The sequence below is a fragment of the Pinus tabuliformis genome, chromosome 3_1 (genome assembly GCF_031772625.1).
Source record: "Pinus tabuliformis cultivar Carrire ecotype Pingquan chromosome 3_1, CPIR1, whole genome shotgun sequence".
NCBI classification, from domain to species: Eukaryota; Viridiplantae; Streptophyta; class Pinopsida; order Pinales; family Pinaceae; genus Pinus; species Pinus tabuliformis.
The window spans coordinates 271,938,676-271,962,109 of record NC_142301.1 but is presented as its reverse complement, the minus strand read 5'-3'; the positions used below and the strand labels follow the sequence as shown (position 1 = coordinate 271,962,109).

The 23,434-nt window shown below is 39.9% G+C and overlaps 2 protein-coding genes and 1 pseudogene across 2 annotated transcripts; all 3 read left to right on the top strand.

The window, feature by feature from the left end:
- Positions 1-227: 227 nt before the first annotated feature.
- Positions 228-1,398, top strand: LOC149186838 (putative protein S-acyltransferase 7 pseudogene; annotated as a pseudogene).
- A 14,334-nt stretch (positions 1,399-15,732) lies between these two features.
- LOC149186837 (uncharacterized) lies at positions 15,733-16,290 on the top strand. The gene has a single exon (XM_089409469.1). It carries the CDS (start codon positions 15,733-15,735, stop codon positions 16,288-16,290), a length of 558 nt encoding a protein of 185 aa, XP_089265595.1.
- A 5,952-nt stretch (positions 16,291-22,242) lies between these two features.
- Positions 22,243-22,833, top strand: LOC149186836 (pentatricopeptide repeat-containing protein At2g33680-like). The gene has a single exon (XM_089409468.1). The coding sequence runs from the start codon at positions 22,243-22,245 to the stop codon at positions 22,831-22,833; it is 591 nt and encodes a 196-aa protein (XP_089265594.1).
- Positions 22,834-23,434: the final 601 nt, after the last annotated feature.

Sequence of the window (23,434 nt, the reverse complement as noted above, 5' to 3'; positions counted from 1 at the left end):
GTTGCTTTTAAAGGAGGTCGTCAGTTCTAGTTTCCAGGCGGCCAACCACTTTGATTTTCAATCTTCAGACTATTTTTAACGGGAGTTCGTTGGTTCAAGTCTTCAAGCGGCCAATGATTTGGGGTTTGACCCCATATAACCAACGTTTCTTGCAGATCTCTTTGGGAAATAAATTAATGTGGGGGTGAAAGAGAAGGCTTTCAGAAGAGATGTGTGAAAACCCACCTCAGATTCCGGACAAGGCAGGGGGGGGGTCTAATATGGACCAAACTGACAGAGAGAAGAGAGTATATCAAGCTTGGAAAGGAAGCAATAACTTTTTCTTTACTGGGAGGTTTATATTTGGGCCAGATGTGAGGTCACTAGTTTTGACATTCGTTCTCATCCTCGTTCCAACAATAATATTCTGTGTATTTATTGCAATAAAACTTTTGTACAAGTTTTCACATCATGTAGGAGTGTCCATAATGGTCATTGTAGTGGTCTTCACAATATATGTTTTGGTTCTTCTTCTTCTCACATCCAGAAGAGATCCTGGAATAATCCCTCAAAATTCATATCCTCCAGAGCCTGAAGAAGGTTATGATGTTTCCAGTTTGACACCAAAGTCAATAGGTGGGCAGACTCCACATCTACGATTACCTCATACAAAAGATGTGTTTGTGAATCTTCTTTATGTTTGTTTTTTCAACAACGTTGTTGTGTGTTTATGTATTCTCCTTTTGGTGGGTATATATCAAGAAAATTATGGTAGCAGATGATGTTATAGTCTGGAAAGCTATGCAAAAAACACATGCATCAATTGTGCTCATACTATACACATTCTTTTCAGTTTGGTTTGTTGGTGGACTTATGCTATTTCATCTCTATCTGATCAGTACAAATCAGACTACATATGAGAATTTCAGATATCGATATGATAGAAGAGAAAATCCTTACAACAAAGGAGTAATACAGAATTTCAAAGAAATATGTTTTACAAAAATTCCACCGTCAAAGAATAATTTTCGAGCCAAGTTACAAAATTATTCTACACTGCAAGATACTTCTGCTCCTCCTTCAGGGGGGAACTTTCTCAGTCCTAACATGGGCAAAGGAGGAATTGACCTTGAAATAGGTAATAAGCCTTCATGGCCAACTGTTGGTGTTGAAGCATTGGCAGATTTTGAAGCACATGAAAGCAATGGTGGATTAGAAAACAAAGATGGTTATGAGGACTCTTTTTCTCATTCAAGCTATACACTTCCTATGGAAAGTGCAGAGGGAAGAGGTGGAATACATCAGAGGCATTTAAGTTGGGGCCGTAAGAGTGGGAGCTGGTAAATAACACTAGATATTCTTGCCTTGGCTGCTGGAGTTAGTGGAGACATCACTCCTCAGGAAACCGATGATTTCTAGTAAGTTGACATGTTTAAAAAATGCATGTTGTAGACAACTATACGTTTATCAATGTGATAAGTTTTTCCTGCAGTTTGAAACTCAACATCATATTTCAAGCAACCAAATACATGCTCTTGCAAAGGGTGTCATTCACCAGTCAACAAGAAATTGATCAATAATGTTCAGGCAAACATGGTCAGTAGTTCCAAGAATAATTTTCAAGATTGTGAATTTGTATTTTAGAATGCAAATTTAAGAAATTGGCTAACTATACCAAAAGAATATCAATACTGCTTACATTCTTGAAAATTACCTTTCATTTAGGTCATGGATGTGCAAGTCGAGCGCTTTACCCAGTACCGGGTTGCTTTTTAAATAAGAAAATTCAAGAAAAGACATTTATGGACAATATTTGCGGCTCCACATGAATGAAAAATGTGCACAACGTTTCAACGATTGCGATCACTGAAAAACCATTGAAATTGTCATTATTGTAAGAGACAAGCAAGCTCCACAAATTGGGCAACAACACCCCCTTCCCAGTGACCTGCTTTACTTGCCACTCTGTGTTCTCGTACCACTCTTTTCCCTGTCGACGATGAGCGTGGAGATTGTCTGATTCACCAGTGCCTCCACCTTGACGCGCATGATCACTCACCTCACAGTTTAGGCAAAAGGAAGGCAGTGGAAATAAATGAATCCATTCACAGTTCAGGCGGTTAACAGTTTTGGCAGTTGATAATTCAGTAAGGAGATCATTTACTTGATCATTCTAAACTGTTTCTTTTCATTAACTTATTTTGGTTGTGGATCAATGATGAAAATTCTTTCAATCGTCTAACACACAAATCCACAATGCAAAATAGGACACGAAGGCAGCTGGGGGAATTTGTTTCAAAGGGAAACACCTTACGACGTAATCATTACATTCGTTGCAACAACCATCTAAAGCAATACTCCAATTTGTTGCATATTCTATTTTGATGTTGCATTGAGTGACGACGACGAGGTAAAAACTTATTCTGTTCACTATGTAACTTTTTAGAAGCAACACAAATATCAAAGGAAAATTTAAAATAGAATACATGTCCATCAATTCACTGCATATACATGCACATTCAATCCTTGCACCTACTCGTGTATTCAGAAGTGATGACCTTTATAACATGTAGAGCGAACATTAAAAAGATGTCGGTGAAATTATATATATATATATATATATATATATATATATATATATATATTATTTGTTTTTTGTAGGAAAATCACAATTTTTTTAATATGGTTTTTAAAATGTTACATCCGTACATGCCTATAGCATTCGACCTACTAGTCCAAAAAATGGATATCAAAAAACCAGGCTTAAAAAAATTTAAAATTAACTCTGTGATCATCATATGTCTAAACTGGTTCATCCTCCCAAATAAAAACAAAATCTTTCAAGGGTAATATGTCCAAATTGTCTTTTTAAAAACAGAAAAAGAGTGCATGGCAGTTTATAAAGCTACTGTCATATGATTTAAAAAAAAAACATACATATGAGATATTGCACTGCGTATACTAAAAATCACAACTTTGTGAAGGGATGATGTTGATATTATTGGATTGCCCTATCTAGAAACTTGGAAATCTACCATACTCCAAGATCCAGTCGTACACTTTCTTTAGAAAGGATGTTGTATCTACATTTTGTTTCCTGAATATGCGGCAACAAGAAATGAAATCAAAATATCGTTTTAGACGATAAATATCTTCAATAATGGGTGACAAGGTGTGTGAGTGGCATCTTTAGACAACATTGAACCAATTTTGACATTATTGAATCTTCAAACACTTGAAGAGAGCGACATTCTTTCTCCAAATCCCAACATAAAAGAAGTTTTAAGAAGAGAAGCTTTGCATAGTTGTTAGTCCCTCTGCCCAAGCCAACTTTAGATTTCAAATAGTGTTGATTACTGAAATACAAAATTAAACCCCCTCCACAAACCACATTTTCATCAGAAGCCCCATCAAAGTATGACCAAGGAATTTGAAGATTAATTTCTCCAACAACAATAGCTCTAGGCACATGGGAAGTGTCCTTTGTAGGAAAAAGAGCATATATAGCAGCAATTTCAGAGGCTATGAGGGATGCAGCTGATGAAGAATCTCAAAAGGTAGCTTTATTTCCGGCTAGGAAGACACCCTAGCTAAATAAAGGAGGGATATTCCTTTGATTTTCATCTTGAGCTGAATTCCACAAGTGAAATGAATGATATTTATGCATACAAATACTTATAAAAAAAACTACTCTACAATATATATATATATATATATATTCAAAAATTAACATGTAAGACTTTATTTTTTATTTTTTAAAACTAATATATTAGATCCATCTTAATTACAGATCTATTAAGTGTCGAGAGAGATCAAGTCTCCACATGCAGTTTTTTTTAGGGTGTAAAGTTTGAAAAAAGGCATAATCTCTCTTATCTCTTAAATCCGTGGTTAAGGTAGATCTATTTTGGCTATATATATATATATATATACCAAGTGTATTTTTCATTTTTCATTGTTTAAATTGTATTTTTTTTTTGTAAGTCAACATTCCATTCATTTAGAAAAAAAGATATACATCTGATATTTCAAAAAGCATGTGGTCTCACCCTAACCGAATTTGTTGACCATAGTCTGCAAAAGGTGGCAAAAATACAAAATAGATGCCAGTAACAGTGTCCACAAACGAGAGGGCCATAGGCTCTAATAAACAAGCAAAACATAAAGAAAACTAGAGGACATACTAATCATTTTAGTTGATTGAAGCTGGGTTGTCTAGCGCAATTCCTGTGGGAGGTGGAGGACGAAAGTTACATTGAATGTGCCCTTCGAAGTGTGCCATCCAAGACTCCAGTTGTTCCATTTTCTTCTCTAGATGGTTTTTTCCTCGCTAGACTACCACCACTCACTCCCTGACCTGGCGCTGGAAGTAATGCATGTGTTCCAATGTTGCCATTAACTCATCGTGCTTTTCCCGGTTAATTAGTTTTGCTGCATCCTCGATAGTTTTCCAAGCAGTAGTGCTGCAATCCTTGTGGGTTTTGGGCGTCACATTGGCCATCATTTTGAGCCGCATGAGCCCTCCTGTTGCTGCCATCTCTCTGAGAGCCAAGAGTCCACGTACTGCTACTAGTGCGGGGTGTCTTCGTGTTGCTGCTACCCCCACGTTGAGTCAATCGCCCCTGACTCCAACTACCTCGTCGGTCACCACAATGTCCACCACCTCACCCTCCGCACGCTCTAGTACCTGCACCCTGAGTCTTTCCCACCGGTTTTCTCTCACTTCCATCCACCATGGTTGCCAATGCAAGGGCCTCCTCCTTCCCCGTCCCTGGCTTCGCTGGGAGGTTAGACCTCCCCTGTCGAGGATTAGGACGCATTTGTCGCCGCCCAGTCACACCCAATTCTTTCGGTTGTGCTGCCCATCTATTGAAATGAATTGTTTCCCTCCCGTCCACTAGACCGAACTTAAGGCAACGCTGCTAGCACCACCTTCACATTCCCCGCCACACTAGTCACTCCATTGTACAGAGCCAACTACCAAGAGGACGACAGTTCTCCAGAAGCTTGATGCCTCCCAAACACCACCCTCACCATGGCACTGCCAACTTTTACAAAGACGCTCCTTACCCCAAATGAGCCAGAAATAGCATTTGTCTTCACACCGCGCTTACCAACCTAGTTTGATCCTACAAGGCTCAAGAAAAACAAGGAATTGGACTCCGTTATACGCAACAAACCAAAATTCACCAAAGAAAATCAAGAAACCACCAATTTTTTCATTCCTTTGACGACTCTTTCGTCGTCGTGCAGGGGGCCAAGTATAGTTCCACCACTAAACCTGAGCACTGAATCAAAATCCCGACACCTTCCTCATCCCGCTTATCAACCCGTTGTCACCTCCTTTTCCCAATGCGTCATAAATACTCACACACTTGAGAACTAATTTTCTTGTATTGTTGGGTGTGTGTTATATTCTTTCCACGACTAGCCCCAGTAGTGTAAGGGGTTCAGGGTAGCGCCTTAGGGAATTTTTTTTTTGGACCCTATATTAAGTGGGCGGACCTACCTATGGTTTTGTGCATGGTCTTGGGCATGATAGTTTTCTACCCATGGTATTTTGTAGATCCGGTCAAGGGAACTACGATTATGTTCTAATCCAGGGTTAATGGATGCTTCGACATGTATATATATGTATTGTAACATTGAAAGGAAAATAATGAAAAATCAATCTGGTAGTCCCAATTTTGGGATTCTGGGAAAAATATCTGTGTATATTTGTTTTATGCTCTTGCCATTGTTTATTTTATGTTTTTAGAATTCGTATGCAGGTAATTTCTATACGGGGTTAAAACCTACATGTATGTCATTCCCTCCTTCACATGGCATGAAGGGACCATAAGGTATGACCCTCCCCACCGACCCATTTGTCACTCCTCATGGGGCCCGACGGCCACGTTAGTCTCGATTCTCACCCCCATTGGGGAGTTTAAATTGTATTTTTGAATAGAATATTTTTTGGACATTTTAAATGTGTAAACTACATAATTTAAACTTGCAATTCCAAGGACAGAGAAAGAAATGAAGGTAAGCATTTAGGTTTAGGGTTTTGGCACAGTTTTCCTCAGCGGACCTGAGCCCTAGACAGGGTGCAGGGATAGCCTGCAGTCACCTGCACCAGATCAGGACAAGGGAGAGTTTCGGGTCGATTGGAGGAAGGTGGACAGTATACAGGCGAGGCTGACAAAGAAATGACAGCTCTGAGTGGGGGGGGAGAGATCCCCTCCTATAAAAATGCAACAACAGGCAAGACAAGTAGGAATGGAGTGAACAGAAGCATAGGGAAATGAGGTAAGGACACGTCGGTCATGGGGGCTCGATGGCAAGCGGGGCTGGGGAACAGATGCCTGCCCAGAGCGACGAAAAAACCTAGGTTTGTAATTCCAAACAACAAACTCGAAGAATACAGAGGATATATGAAAGATCATGCTTTGATCTGTAAGTTTGTGGGGACATGGCCATCTGAAAAAGAACTGGCCAAATGGATACAACAGAGATGGAAGCCCAAAGGACACATTGACCTAAAACTAGGTGCTAAGGGCTTCTTCACGGTCATTTTTGCTAATCTGGAAGATAAGGAGAGGGTTTTTGGGGAGGGACCCTACTTCTTTAACAACGCAGGCCTCTTTATGAGGCACTAGGAAGAATCATAAAACCCTGACAAAGAGAAAATGTTAGCAACTCCTATATGGGTCAAGCTGTTTGGACTCCCAATTGAGTTCTGGGATCCAGAGATTCTGGAGGGTATTGGGAACTTAATCGGGACTTTTATCAAAGTGGTCAAGACCACCAGGAGGGGAAGATATATGTCCTATGCCAGGATCTGCGTGTACATGAATATTACAGAACCGCTTCCAGACTATATTGAAGTGGAATACCACGATGAGGTGTGGCAACAACCAGTGGACTATGAGCATATTCCTTTCCATTGCAGAAGATGCCATGAATATGGTCATCTCTTCAAATCATGCCCTTTGAATGCAACTGGAGCATCAATAGATCTTGGGAAGGAGGAAGAAGTGAGGAAGGCGGAAGCGGCAAGCAGGGAGGATGATGAAGGCTTCATAGAAGTGCCACATCGTAGAAAACCTCCAAAAGGACAGACTAATCAGAAACCACCTTCCAAGGAATTAACTCAGGAAAATCAGAACAAGTTCGGGGTATTACAAGAAGAGGAAATGGAAGCGGAAGGGGGAGATAGTGACGAAGAACCAACAAAACCTATAAAGATAGACAAAGGGAAAAATAAAACGCAAACAAGTCTGGAAATCGAGAAGGAAGGGGAGAGAACAGAAAACCCTCAAGACCAGACCCAAATGGAGATAGATCCCCAGAAGGACAAAGGAAGTGAAGAGGAACAAGTTATGAAGAGACTTCTACACGAGTGGAGGCATCTGGATGAAAGATTCATTCCAGAAGATCAAAAGCAATTATACAAAGACATGTTCCAAAGATATAAGGAGAAAAGAGGGGCAGTCATAATAAATCAACCAGAACAGTTAGGATCGCAAGGAGGACAAAGCACAGATATGGGTAATGCAGGGAAGGGCGAAAGAAAACGAGGAAGAAGACCTATGAGCGAGACCATCCAAATGGTTGGAGAAATGCTGGTAAACTCAGGAAGAGTCGTACCTCTATCAGAGGTATTCCAACAACCCCTCAAACTGTTAAAATGATAATTACAACATGGAATATTAGAGGGTTGAATAGTAAGGGGAAACAGAGATATCTGAAAGAGAGACTGAAGAGAGACAAGCCCAATATAATGATCATCCAAGAAACAAATATTAGTGAATAGAAATTGAAAGATATGATGAGCAAATTTAAGCCGCATTATGAAGTAATAGGTCAGGATGCCATAGGTAGTGCAGGGGGCCTGGCAATTCTCTGGAACCCAAAGGAGATTCAATTTGAAAATTGGGTAAGTATACACCGAATGCTTTCGGGTAAATTCAGGCATATTGGATCACAGGAATGGATCCTTCTCACCAGAGTATATGGTCCACATATACCGGGAGAGCGCAGGATCTTCCTCCAGAACTTGGGAAAAATCCGAAGCCTCTTCCCAGAATCTCCATGGATTGTAGGAGGAGACTTCAACATGATCACATCCCTAAAGGAAAAAAGAGGAGGCCTCAGAAGATCAGACTCAGATATGGAAGCCTTCGGAGATATGATTATGGAAGAAAGACTGGTCGATATACCAACGATAAATGGGATTCACACATGGAACAACAGAAGAGGAGGCACACACCAAATTGCCTCAAGGCTAGACAGATTCCTAATATCAGAACAAATAATAAATCAGGATATCTTCATTGAAGCAATGATTCTTCCGGGAATGGGTTCCGACCACTGGCCGATCAAACTGGAAATTGACATCAAAGCAAGCCCCAAGAAACGTCCGTTCAGGTTTGAGGCCTTCTAGCTCAGAGACCAGAAGTTCATGACGAAAGTGGAAAAATGGTGGAAACAAAGCCAACAAAGGGGAAGAAGCAGAATGAAGACATTCCAATTAAAATTAAAAGAACTAAAAGAGAAAATAAAAAATGGAACAAGGAAGAATTTGGGAACATCTTCAAGGATCAACAGCTCCTCGACTAGAAGATGAGGAAATTGCAGCAAGAAATCATAATAGCAGGCAGAAGCGAGGAACTTGCTAGAGAGGAAGGGGTTTTGATAAGCCAAATTGAAGAAAGAAGGAAACAGGAGGAGATTCTTTGGAAACAAAAATCTAGAGTGAATTGGTTAAGAGAGGGGGAGAGGAACACGAAGTTCTTCCATCAGGCCATGATTCAGCAGAGACAGAGAAATAGAATCTTCTCCATAAAAACGAAGAAGGACTTCGCTTAACTCAGCATGAGGAAATGGAACAAACTCTAGTAAGACACTTCAAAGACCTCCTTACGGAACCCCAAGAGGATAGAAGAGAAGCTACCGGGAGAATCTGAATGAGATACCAAGTATGATCACCAGAGACCAAAACCTAGCTCTTATGAGAGCAGCAACTCTGGAGGAAGTGGAAGAGATCATGAAAGGAATGAAGAAGAATAAATCTCCTGGACCAGATGGCTTCACAGCGGAATTCTACCAAGCGGGATGGAATTTCTTAGGGCAAGACATCCTGGGAGTGGTGGAAGAATCTCGAAGAAACCAGAAGGTATGTCCAGGCCTTAACTCGACTCTCCTGTCTCTTATCCCTAAAACTGCTAAGTCTGAAACCCCCCAAGGTTTTAGACCCATTGCTCTTTGTAATGTCATATATAAAATTATTGCAACTCTAATGGCCAAAAGACTTAAGCCAATCCTTTCTAGCATTATTTCTCCGGAACAAACTGGTTTTGTGGAAGGTCGACAAATTCTGGATGGCTTGGTAGCATCAAAAGAAGTAGTGCACTCTTTGAAATCCAAAAAAGAAGCTGGAATGATGATCAAATTGGATCTCTCTAAGGCTTACGATCGTCTGAATTGGGCTTACCTTAAATCGGTTCTAGCAGCCTTCGATTTTTGCAATAGATGGATAAATTGGGTCTCCGATATGATCTCCACCCCGAATTTCTCCATTCTTCTGAATGGGTCGCCAACTTCAACCTTCAATGCCTCTAGAGGACTGAGGCAGGGGGACCCTCTATCCCCCTTCCTGTTCATCATTGCGGCAGAAGGACTGGGAAGATATATCAAAAAAGAATTGAGGGAAAGGAAAATCAAAGGGCTTCAGATATGGGGTAATAACTTGCCGATCACACACCAACAATTTGTGGATGATATCATGTTGTTCTGCGCAGTTTCTCTCAGAGAAGTAAAAAGAATAAAAGGGATCCTAGACCTCTTTATGGAAGCATCTAGTACTCAAATCAACAAGGAGAAATCATGCACATTCTTCTTCAATACTATAGGAAATGTCAAAATATATTTGACAAGATTATTGGGTTTCCATTCGGGTGACTTACCCACAAAATATCTTGGCACCCCATTAGCCCTGAATCCTCTAAAGATGGTGAATTGGCAACAAACCATTGAGAAACTCACTAACAGATTGGCTAACTGGTCATTCAAAACCCTAAATATAGCAGGGAGAGTAGTACTGGTCAAAGCGGTCTTACAAGCGATTCCAATCTACCAACTATCGGCAACGACGACCCCCAAAGGTGCATGTGCCAAAATGGTGGAGATATTTAAAAAATTCCTCTAGGGAGGACCAAAGCAACAAAAGAAATGGGCTTTGATATCTTGGAAGGGCCTGATTAAGAGTAAAGAGGAAGGAGGATTGGGATTGAGAGATCCATACACTTTGAACCAAGTAATGGGAGCTAAGCTCTGGTGGAGATGGATGAGGGGAGGAGGAGACCTATGGAAAAGAATCTGGACGAAAAAATATAATATGCCAGAAACAGCAGAAGAAATCTTAAGACTTGAGGAAATCCCAAAAGGCTCAACAATATGGAACCTGGCTAGCCAAAACAGGAACATAATATCCAAACATGCCTTTTGGGAAATTCGGAACGGAAATTCAACCAAATTCTGGGAAGAAGCTTGGCAGCAAAGGGAGAGAATGAATGAGGTTCAGGGACTAAGAAACACATGCCAGAGGGCAACAGAGGAAGGTTTGAAATATGTGAGCGATTTCTAGAATGAAGAACACCAAGAGGAGCCTTGGAGAACCTGGAAAAATCCGGAAGAATGGGATAGGAATATTGATACAGAACAAAGAGAGGTGTATATTATAGAAATGAAGACAAGGAAAATAGCCATCAGAACAGGTCCAGACATACTGAGATGGGGTCATTCAACAAAGGGAACCTTCATGATAAAAGAAGCCTACAAACTCATCACGCCGCAGGAACAAGACAACCTGACACCCTTATGGGAACAAATATGGCAAAGGAAATGGTGGCCAAAAGTGACTCACTTCCTATGGCTTGTAGGCAAAGGACGCATTTTGACATGGGATCAGCTTCAAAAGCGCGGATTTCAAGGCCCCCCAGATGTTGTCTATGTAAACAGGATCAGGAAACGCAAGAACACCTTTTGAATTCTTGTCTTTTTGCCCAACAGCAGTGGGAAGAAATCAGGAGACTCTTTGGAAGGACAAATAGGGATCATCATAACATCAAAGAAACAATCAAACAATGGGGGCGCGGTCAATTTACAAGCCCAGTGGTTTGGAGAGCCTGGAGTCTAGCGGTAGGCATGAACATGTGGATGATATGGAAAGAAAGAAACCGGAGAATTTTTCAAAACAAAGAGCAGTCTATAGAGCAGGTCTGGAAAAGAACCCAGAGTCATATAAGAGAAACTATCCTAGCGGAAGCTTGGAGTCAAGAGGATTGGAAAATGACACCGGAGGAAGAACAGATCCTAACCCAGCTAAATCTAGACCAAGGAATGGTAGTTCCTCAGATGCGGAAACCTCCTGAAACAAACAACATTAGCCTTATCCATTTCTCGCGCCCTTCTGAAGGTTTCATCAAATTGAATTTTGATGGAGCTTCCAAAGGCAACCCAGGTCCGACAGGGCTTGGAGGCATCTTCCGGGACGACCAAGGCAGGACAAGATGGGTGTACTCAGACCATGGCGGTATCATGAGCAATAACGAAGCTGAGCTTATGGCAGTTTATCAAGGACTCAGAATAGTGATAAGAAATGGATACAACAACCTGGAAGTAGAGGGCGACTCCCAACTGGTTATTAACATGATAAGGAATCTACATAATGGTAAGACTTGGGACAAAGTTGCAAAAAGCTGGAGGACGGCTAGCCTGGTACAGGACCTGGAAGCCATTATAAAGCGATTTGAATATATGATTATAAATCATGTAAGAAGGGAAGGCAACAAGGCAGCTAATTTCCTAGCCAATTGGGGAAGTAATGAACAAGGTGGCAAGCTGGATAGGATCTGGCCGACACATCTGGAGGAGCCCAGATTAGAGCCCCTCAAATCAATCCTTACCCAAGATTTCCATGAGGACACGACCTCAAGATAGCAGATACAGGTGGCCCCCGATCGGGGTGGTGAACGTGGAGCGTATGAATAGAAGGACAACGAAGGGGAGAGGATGGTTAGGACGGCCACCAACTGCCCTCATCATAGATCAAACAGACGTGGTGGTGTCCTGCATGCCTGTGGGAGTATCGAGGCAAAGAAGTGGCAGGAGAGTGGGGGGAAAGGAGGTAAGAAACGACGGCGGTAGTGGGATGGGACGCAGGACAGTTGGGAGGAGGTTCATGAGGGTGGCTAGGGTGGGCAGAGAGCCCAGTGTGCAGTGAAGGAAGGAGGAGATCGGAGCAACATGGGCCTTGGGAATTTCTACGGTAAAGCGTAAATCCGGGTATGTTTCCTTAGACTCACCTCCTGCATCTCATTTTGTCATGCATAATAGGCGAGAGGAGGGGGGAAAGATGGGAATTGCCGGGGAAGGGTCGCGTCTGAGCGGGTCTGCAACTCACCCTGTTATGCATAGCAAGTTGGAGGAGCTGGGAAAGCTGGGAATGGCGGAGGGAGGGCTGGGTCTGAATGAGGCAGAGGTCTGCATGGTGAGGAAGCGAGAGGAACAGAACATGGGCATGCGAGGGGGACTGTAGTAGCAGGGCAAAGGGTCAGCCCGAGAATTCTCAGAATACAATCTATGCGGGGGACAGGATGATAGAGGGCTCGACCATTTACCTGAGTCCAGGGGGGGAGAGACCCTCGATGACCCAAAATAAGGGGGGAGACTGGAGCGGGGAAGGAAGGCACAGGGACAGAGACATGCTGGCTTATGAGAAAAATGTAGCTCCTAGAAAGCTAACTTTTGTTGTTGCTAACTGTAAGCAGGAGGCAGTAAAGGAGAAGATGGCTCGCCTAGGCAGAGGCAGGGGTCGTGGAGGCAGAGGACGTCAAAGCCAGCCAGGTAGAAGTGACCCAACAACCTCGGAACCAGCAAGTCAGAGGCGAGGAAGGAAATCCATCAGGACGGCTGTTCAAGAAGCCGCGTGTGCATACAGAGAGGGGACGGACGCTGACATTCGTCAGCTAATTCAGGAGATGGAAGACAATGTCATGGAAGAGGACTCAGAACCAGAGATGGAGGAATGGGGAGATATTATCCCCGACCCAGGGCACACCAGAGGCCGAATGACACTTTATAGGCAAGCCCTGCATGTGTACTAGGTTTTGAAGCGCCTATTAGGCAGGGCTCTGGAGCAGGTGGCGGGGGAAGTGGCAGAAATAGCCCAGGGGATGCCAAACATTAAAAAGGATATGAAAAACCTACAAATCATCATGATTATGCAAGACAGCAAGCTGGATGAGATCCAACAATGGTTGATGAAGCTATCTCCAACACCAGGCGACTCGGCGACAACACCTGCAACTGTGGATTCTGACAAAGATGACAGAAAGGATTAGTTTCTTTGCAGTTTTTAGTTTGATCTTTTTGCGGATAGCATTTCCTCCTCAGTTGTTTTATGATAGACTAGAACATTATTAGTATTTTTAGATGTGCAGTTTACTTAGCTTGGATTGAAAGACTGATAAAATTTTGCTATTGGATGGCGTATAATAGACTCAGGTGGTCAACAGACTTGGTTTCCCATATGGGCAAGTTGAGGCCACCAAACTGTTGTATATGGAACAACTTGGTTTTATAAATAGAAAAGAAAGGTACCACTGTAGCTTACAAAAAAAAACTTGAAATTCCAAAATAATTTGTGCCAAAAAGTCATCCTTATTATTATTAATGTTTTTTAAATGCCACATATTAAGAATTAAATGAATCACATTTCTACCTCTAATTATATAGTACTTGCAATTATTTCTTTATTTCGATAAATATTTATATCTTCTTCGAATATAAGATCTTTAATTTTATTTATTTTTCACTGTTAATTATTTTATTTCTCTCCAAAGTTTGATATAAAATTATGTTACTACACATAGATATTGAAATATTATATTTATAGCTTTGAGAGTAAAACATTTTTACTACATCTCTTTTATCCTAGGTTGTAATATCATTGTCTTCGCTGGTGGTTTGACCACTGAGTTATGATAGTTTTTCTCACCATGTTAAAGGTTGTAATATCAACAACAAACAAGAGGAGCACATATTATTGATGTTTTACAATGCTTTTATTTAAAACTAATTTAGTTCTATTTTTATTATAGTTAACATTGTTTTTTATTGAGAGAATATTTTATTTTTATTTAAAAAAAATATGTATCAAGCCAAATTAATTAGTATAGGAAGGAAATTACACATCTCACTCATACTAAAATGTAAAATACATCTCTTAACACAATAATAATATATTTTCAAAAAATAAATCTCATATTTTTTATATTTATTTTGTAATTTAACTTGTAAATTAAAAAAAAAAATAGTTTTTAAATTTTTAAAATTTAAAATCTTATTTTTTAATTAATTAATATACAAAAAAATAATTATTTTTAACTTATTTTAAATGAAATTGTAAGAAATAAAGATTATTTTTAAAATTCAAAAATAAAAAAAGTCTTTTACCATAACAAGTGTCTTAACAATTAATTAACACTTACACTAGTTAATCAAGAACACTGACATTGAAATTTTTTATATTCCAGTTTTCATATTAAATAATACAGTTATTTAAATTTTCTGATAAAATGAGGGAGATTTTTAATACTTGCGGAATATCTAATCTATGCGTCAGATTTTTATTACTTTCAGACTACTTAGGTGTGTGTGAGATTTTTTCAATCCTCTGCGTTACATTTCGGATTAATACTTCCAGGCTACTTAGATCTGTGTGAGATTTTTTTGCATGCCGGGTATATTTTGGATTTAACGTATTTCGAACCAAAAGGAAGTTTATGTGAGATATTTAGGCCGATAGGCTTTCCTTTGAAAGATACTTTCGTCGTCCTTTTGTTTCTGATGAGGCTGACACCTGGCGTCCACATTCAGTGGGAAATTGTTCAAGCATTTCTGTTATGGTCTCCATCCTTCAGCGGAATGGTAGGCATTTTTGTTATCGGCGCCTAACGGGAATCGATATCCCTCGCTTCTGCTATCATTCCCGCCTGTCTATCGCCGTATGTGTCTCGTCGAGGTCGAGAAGAGTCCCAAGCCCATGGCATCTTGCGCCATGCCTGCGCTTCCTGGTAATTTATTGCTTTCGCCCTTTTCCCTTTGGTTTCCTCCAATCCCCAAGCTGTTAAATGCTGCCGGAGGATATGAATTTGAAGGATGCTGATTTTGGGGTTTAACTATCAGGCATGAAGATAAAGACTGAGTCTCGTCGAGGTCGAGAAGAGTCCCAAGCCCATGGCATCTTGCGCCATGCCTGCGCTTCCTGGTAATTTATTGCTTTCGCCCTTTTCCCTTTGGTTTCCTCCAATCCCCAAGCTGTTAAATGCTGCCGGAGGATATGAATTTGAAGGATGCTGATTTTGGGGTTTAACTATCAGGCATGAAGATAAAGACTGATACTCCGATGGTTTCCTCCAATCCCCAAGCTGTTAAATGCTGCCGGAGGATATGAATTTGAAGGATGCTGATTTTGGGATTTAACTGTCAGGCATGAAGATAAAAGGCATGAAGATAAAGACTGATACTCCGATGGCGAAAAAGGCAAAGGAAATTTATTGCTTTCGCCCTTTTCCCTTTGGTTTCCTCCAATCCCCAAGCTGTTAAATTCCTTGAGAGCCCACATATGCCTGGCCATTGCAGTTTATATATTGATATCCACCGGAAGGAAGTCTTGGAGAGTGGATATCAACCATCGGAGGGAAAATGGCGAACCACTATTCCACCAAAAACTCTTTCGAAAGGCTGGTTGTGAGCACCATGATGAATCGGCTAAATATGCGCAGCCCTTTTCTGGACACCAATACCTTCCTATCCAACTCGTATGATCGCATCATCGCGGACAATAGCAAGAGCCCATTGGAGAGAGAGGAGGCGAAGCTGGAGAAGAATATCATTCAGATTATATCCAGTGGGGACACTGATAAACTGAAGGCGAACTCTGGCCAGGCCGTCACCATTGGCGACCACCAGGTTTGCGTGGGGTTCCACGAGGACCCAGAGCCCGGCTACCGCGTCTGGGAATGGCACGGTCACATCATGCTCTATGATGAGGAGAAGGGCTACACGACAGAGTATATCTACGGGAATTTCTTCGAGAAGGCAACTGAGTTTAAGCGTAGAGTGGCTAAACCCCAAGAGAAGAAAGACAAGGAGAACGACGCCTCCGGTGGAACTGTGGGCTTAGGAGGGCTTATTGATACCGTCAACGAGATGAACGCTCGAATTTTGTGCAGAAATATGAGCGCCGGGTGCTTCAAGTGAAGCTGCACAGTGATTAATCACCGGGGTTTTTGGGCTTAGGGTTTATGCGAACTTACTGGTAAGAAGCCCCCCTTTAAAACAAAAAAAATTATGTGCATTGGTTGGTTCTAGTAAGTCGGCTAATGCTTTATTACTTTGGGAAAAGTATTTTCTGTAATAACTGGTGGGTGGTAGTTGCAATATGAAGTCCTGAATTACTTTTGAGATAATTGCAGCATTTAAAGGGGATTTGTGCTTGTAAATCAGAAATGTCATGTGCTTGGGTTTGTTTCAGATGAGTTGTTGAGAGGTAGGAATCTCAAGTTTTTGATCCTTAATAAATTGTGTATTATTTGTTGAGAGGTATGCATTTCAAGTTTTTTATCCTTAATAAATTAATTTAACATTGATTTATTGGTTAGTTTTTTCTCAAGGATTAAAAGAAAAGGCTTGGTTTAATATAAAATAGTATATGCTAAAATTCAATTTGAGATGGTTCAGCATAAAATTTTATATACAAAAATTCAACTCGAGATTTTTCCATGGAGCTTTAGGTGCAGTTTACTTTGCAGTTTTACAATGTAAAACTATTTTTTTGGGTGGGTATTTTCTAATGTAAAGTTGATTCCAGAGGGAGTTCTTGACGTTTATTGTTTATTTATGTAATAACAATTATATCTGTCTCTGTTTGTGTTGAATTGAGAAAATATCCTTCTCTGAGCTACGAGAAATATCTGGACTTGAGTTACGAACTTACCTTCTAAATCCAGGATGCAAAATTTCGCTGATGAACTTGTATTTTATCTTGGAAGGTTTGATGGCTTATACCGTTAGTTTGGTTGAAACATATAAATAGCCCATTGTCCATGCATTGTGTGGTGATCAAGGATGCAAAATTTCGCTGATGAACTCGTATTTTATCTTGGAAGGTTTGATGGCTTATACCGTTAGTTTGGTTGAAACATATAAATAGCCCATTGTCCATGCATTGTGTGGTGATCTGACAAATAAAAGAATTTGTCATTTTGTTTCTTAGCTATAGCAATGATCTGATGCAATAAAACTTTGATTTAGAAGTCATTTTTCCAGATTCAAATAGAAGTGTTCATCTTTTATTTATTTAGGAGTGTATATATTAATGGGAAGGACTATCCTGTGTACATGGTTATGGTCATATGTACCATATTTATTTTCCAATTACTCACTTTCCATGAGATGCATCTGATAATAAGTTGGTACCAACTTTAGTGCCATGTCAGCTGAGCTGTGGTCTCACTGTAAAAATGTGGGAGTTTACTATTGCTGGCCCAGGTTGGGCTCCTAGGAAAAATAAGAGAATTCTCAGCCATATACCCAGAAGTGCAGTTCTGATATGAATAGATTTTAGCAGCAGATTGGGGAAATCAGTCCTTGACTTGGCCAAAAAATAAGGGGTGTTATGGTAAGGAGAAAAGAAAAATTTAACCCCGCAATCATATCATCTAAATTTAATTTAAAGCACTGGCCTGACAATGGTATCATAACAGAATAGAAATCATGATCAGGTCACATATTGTTTCTAGCATTATTTTCCTTCCAAAATTTAACTCACTTCTTTTGTGGACCCCAAGGTTCATCATTCAAATTCACAAAGCTACTTTGAATCTACTGAGGGTTAAAATGGAACTATTTTGTATTTTTGTGTGTGCCTGTGTAATTGAAGCTGAACATAATTGCAAGGGTCATCTTTATTCTTCCCTGGAATTTACTACAGGTGCTGCGCTTTCTGTTATATGTAATAGGATGTTTCCCTGAAAGGTTTCCCATGCTGAATAGGATCTATGTTGTGCACAAATGCAAATTTAAGGTTCCACACATCAAAATTTAATGCACTCCAAGTGCTATGCTTTTTCTGATTTTGATGCCCAGCTGACTTATCTTAGGATTTATGTGTGCAATGCAATTCTAGGGTTCTATACATTGCAGTTTATGCTCCACGTGCTTTGCAATTTCTGTGCCTCCCTGAATATTACATTCTCGATTCTCTGCACTCCGACCTTGTTGCCCCGGACACCCATTAACGACAGCAACAGCGACAACCGAAGAAGAAAAGTATTATGAAGTTGAGGTTGAAGATGCAGAGGACAAATCAGATTCTGATGTTGGGGGAGATAAAGACAACCAGCAAGTAAAGGGCAAGGGATTGAGGTGGGCTGATGTAGACGCCAATGGATTGGATAAGGCGCAAAAAAGGCTCATAGAAGCTCTGCCTCCAAAGTTGTCAGGAAGGAGCAAGGCCTTGATGAAACATATAATTTGTTTATCAGAAGAGGATGATCCATCTGAATTAATCATGAAGTGGGTGAGAATAATGAAGCCCAATAGAGTAGATTGGCTTGCAGTCCTCAAACAGATGGAGGAACAGAACCTTAACCATCCCCTCTTCTTCAAGGTCAGTGGATTTTCAATTATTATAGATGTGCTTCTTAAATATAGATGGACTGAGTAAATTATTAACCAAGTTGATCTGTATGACATTTTCTTTTCAGTCCACTAATGCCTTTACTGCTCTGCAATTTATGCCATACGAAGCTTCTTGGCAGTGTTATCAGACTCTTCGCAGTCCAAGTGGAGTTGGGAGTTTGACTATGTTTTAAGAGGAAACAGAGTCTAATCAGCTGAATCTGAATCAATCCCGACTTATTCTTTAAAGTTTAACTCATAAATATCACCCAAACTCACTGTTACCACTCAAATTATCACCTAGGAGGAAAAGTCCTAACCTCAATGGGACAGCCTAGACGCATAATAGGCAAGCCACTCACTGTCACCTTGATGGCCTTGCCCGACCAAGGAGACTGCCTATCCCAGGGGGAATCCGCATGATCAATTTAAACTTAGATTGTTGGGAGAGAAATTGGAAAATACTAGCATGAATTGACTACTCTTATGCTTAACTCAATCAAATCGATTCATTCGTCAAAGATGTGAGAATTTGCAAGTAAATTGTTGAATTAATCCCAAAAGGAGAAGTGAATGTCACATTATCCTTTTTATGCTATTACTAATGTTGAGATCAAGTGTGAAATACCCCGAAGTGAATGCTTAAATGGTTACAAACAAGTAGATTAATGTTGAGAACAAGTGTGAAGTAATCCCAAAGTGATGCTTAAATGATTACAAAATGTAGATTAATGTTGAGAACAATTGTGAAGCATCCCAAGTGATGCATAATTTGTTATAAAATTAGATTGATTCGAGTCACAAGGTAATGCTGAATCTAAAACCCCTGTTTAGATAGAGACCATTCACGTATGGAAATTGCAACAAGTAATCCATAAAGTCCAATTTTAAATACCATTCAAAAATTGCAACTGAAGACCATAAGCATAATGTTATTCAGATTTTGTGATAAATCATTTTTGCTTCACGTATTACTCCTTAAGAGAGTGATCTTATTCACAAAAATGCAGCGAATTTGAGTCATATCCAATATCTCTAGAACCAGTGGGTATTGACACGCTCAAATAGCGCTTATCAAAGTGTTAGGTTGTAAGCAGTTGTGGTTATCAATTTGAAACGTTGTCTTAGTACGTGTGTATGATCACAATATAAGCAATGAGATAATATTTCAAAGTATGGCATATATCAGTGTTATCATAAGAAATAGTGATTGCAAATGAATGAAAACAAAAAAATCTAAAATGCTATACAAATAATTCCAAGTGAAGTATTACTCTCTTGATTCTGCCTTAAACTGAATCTGCCCTTAAATAGTATAGCCTTAAGAAAATATTCCAACCATTAAACTGTCAACTGAAAATTTTGAATGAAGTCATTTGGCCCACTCCTTGTAATTCGTCTCAAAGTAAAAACATCCATTCCTTTTTTAGCAATATTAAACCGGATCTGATATAATCGTTGCAAGTGCAAGTGTTGTGATATGCTAAAGCAAGGTCTAGAATTATTGCCAGTATTTAAGATATTTTCCATTAGCAAAACCTAAACCCTAACGTCCTCTTATTGGAGCAAGACTGACCTTCTTCAAAGCTTATATCAGTTGGAAAAACAATGGCAATCCTTGCAAAAAACCTAGTCATCGATAAAAGAGAAACATAGAGCGAAAACCTCACATTGAATTTGCCCCTTAATTGCATTCTCCCAAATGTTTTTCAACTAAGCTTGTAGAGGAACTGCCACAACTCCAACCGTGACTTTAGCAAGTGAATCCTCTTTTCTATTTATAACATTCAAATTAAAACCTGATTAATAAAATAATATTTCTTTACAAAAGACCCTGGTATCCTCCTTTTTTCCCTTTGAGTGAATAAAATAGGCCCACAATGCCACTTGTCATCTCCATAAGGAAAGAGCTAGCCCCTAAATCTGTAGAGAAGACCTTAACATTGTGTCCTTATCCCAAAACACCTCAAAAGGTGACATATGCCTTTAAATATGTGACAATGGATTAAATAATGTGTCCTCTTTAGTTGGTGGTCTGCACTCATATAAGCTATATTCTTCTCTTCTGGAAACTTTCCAGTTTTGTCCCTCAACATTCTCGTAGATGTTTTCTTCCAAATTGTAGGATATAATTTCAGGTGTAATTTCTAGCATTATTTCTCAGTGTGCCCATAAATCAACACTGCAATGATTGCAGTGATTCCTGGTGTTGTCTTTTGAGTCACTGAGCAGTGGTGAAAGTCCTATTTCTGTTCGTTTGCTTAGGAGATTTTTGATGTTAGGTACCTTTCCTTGGTTTTCCATTTCCCCACTTACTGCTGGTTTTCTGTTCTTGTACTCAATAAATAGAGCCTTCTTACCAGCATCATTAAGGTTCTTTACTTCAAATGGGGTAAATTCCTTTCTGATGTAGCCATGTAGTTCTCCTCAATTTTTTATCAATGTTTGAGGAACTTCTACTTTGAGATTTAGCAAGCTTGCTGATTTCTTATATTCAGTGGTGTAGTCCTGAACAATTTTTCTTGTGTTTGTGAAAATATCACAATTAAATGGATCTTCTTGATATCCAATATCGTAGAACTGATCCTTCAACAGCATTTTGAATGTCTCCCATGATACTATCGAGGGTCTCCTTTGCTGCTTCAAAGATTGCATATAGCTGTCTCACCTTAAAGCATGGTGGAAGATAACGAGGAAGTCCTCAAATTCAGAAGGTTTCAGGCTGTTTACCCTTAGTATCCTCTTGATGAGAATTTCCTTCTTTCTTGAAATTTACTGAGCATTCCTGTTTCTTTGTCATTAGATGGGTCATCATTTTTGTTAACATACCAATATTTGTTTTTAACCGACTAAGGATGATCTTGGTTCTTCTCTTTCTTCTTGGTATTGTTTGTCAATATGAAATACCAAATACACAATGCATGGGAGATGTAAAATATGATCTTTATATCAAATGGGGCCATTGCATACAATGAGGCAGATCTCCTTTTATATTACTGGTTATTTGTTGTACAACTAATTTCCCTAATCATGTTATTTACAAGTGAATTTGAATTAATCTTACCAAAATGCTTAGTTCCTTGAAGTTTATCTATTATGTTATCAATGCATGGTAATGGATATCAGTTTTTAAGGGTATGGATCAACAATCGTCAACACTTTTAACTGCTTTGAAGTTTTGCTCTGCTCTGTTGGATCAGGTGACACACTTTTAACCTTGATTTGAAGTGTGACTGCTTTTTCCAAATATCAGTTGAGTTGCCTTACTGCTTTTTCCCATTCTTTTATGTCACTATTGAAGATATTTTTACTGCTTTTTCCCTGCCAGTTGTTGTTGCTGTTCTTTTTCCCTGGCTTCTGGCAAGCACTGTTCTTTTGTGCAGAGAAAGGCTGGTTGATGAAGCTCTTCGCATTCTGCACTAGATGGACTTCAGTAGAGAAATCCCTGTGGATACCCAAATCTACCATATACTCCTGGATTGATGCACTGTCCAGAAATTATTGGAAGAAGGCAAGCAGGTCCACGCCCACATGAGAATCACGGGGGCTCATCAGAATCCCTACTTAGCTACCAAGCTTGTTTATCTTTATTCTACCCGTGGAAGCATTGTCGATGCGCGGGCGGCATTCAATGAAGCCTCTGAGCAGACTATGTTTATGTGGAATGCTTTGCTCAGAGCTTATGTTAAGAATGGGTTCTGTGAAACCAAGGCTATGGAGATTTATAATCAGATGAAGTTATCTGGCACGGAGCTCGATAATTTTACGTTCTCAATCATGCTGAAGGCATGCAGAAGCTTAATGGACCTGCAACAGGGGATGGAGATTCATGGGCAGGTTATCAAGACCGGTTATGAGCTTGATGTCTTTGTGGGAGGTGTGCTTGTGGATATGTATTGCAGGTGCCGTTCTGTGGAGGATGCAACCCAAGTGTTTGAGGAAATGCGCCATCGAGATGTGGTCACATGGACAGCTATGATTGCTAGACTTGTGCATAATGGGTTTCATGGCGAAGCATTGGAATGTTTTCGGCAGATACATGTGGAGGAACACAAGAATGTTTCACTAAGAAGCAATGCTTCGATTTGGACCTCGGGGATATCTCTATACTCCTACGCCTGATGTGCACAGGGTGTAGTATTTCACGGATACTGAGTTTTTCATCAGATGGGATGGGCATTGGGATATATTTCTGGACGAGGATTTTCCCACAGCAGCCGATCAAATTAAGGCGAATGCAGAGGAATTCAAATAAGTGTTTTTGCGTGTGCGTACAAGCTCATATGCAGGTGCAAGCAACAAGTTAATTTCGTGGTACTATGCTGTTTAAAGTTTATGTAGTTTATTGTCTAGGGATGGATTCTGTATGCTATTTCCTGAAATTATGTTCAGGGCTTTTATATATATAATAATTAAACTATGTATTCAAAGTTTGCCTAATACTCTTTGTGATGTAAATAAATTTCAATGAACATCAAACTATTCTCATAATTTGCATGGATTCTTGCAACATATCATCGGCATGTTTTTTTTCCCTTCAATTTTGTGATTTGTTCCTTCTGGTTGAGGAAGGTTCTGGAGCTTCACGTCTTACATGAGCTCAAAAAGATAGAACAATATCAAAGGTCAATGAGCAAGTAATTCAAATGACAAGTATAAGAGCGATACAGTGCACTATTGCAAGTAAGATGGAATGTTCACAAATCAATGGGAGAGCCTAGAC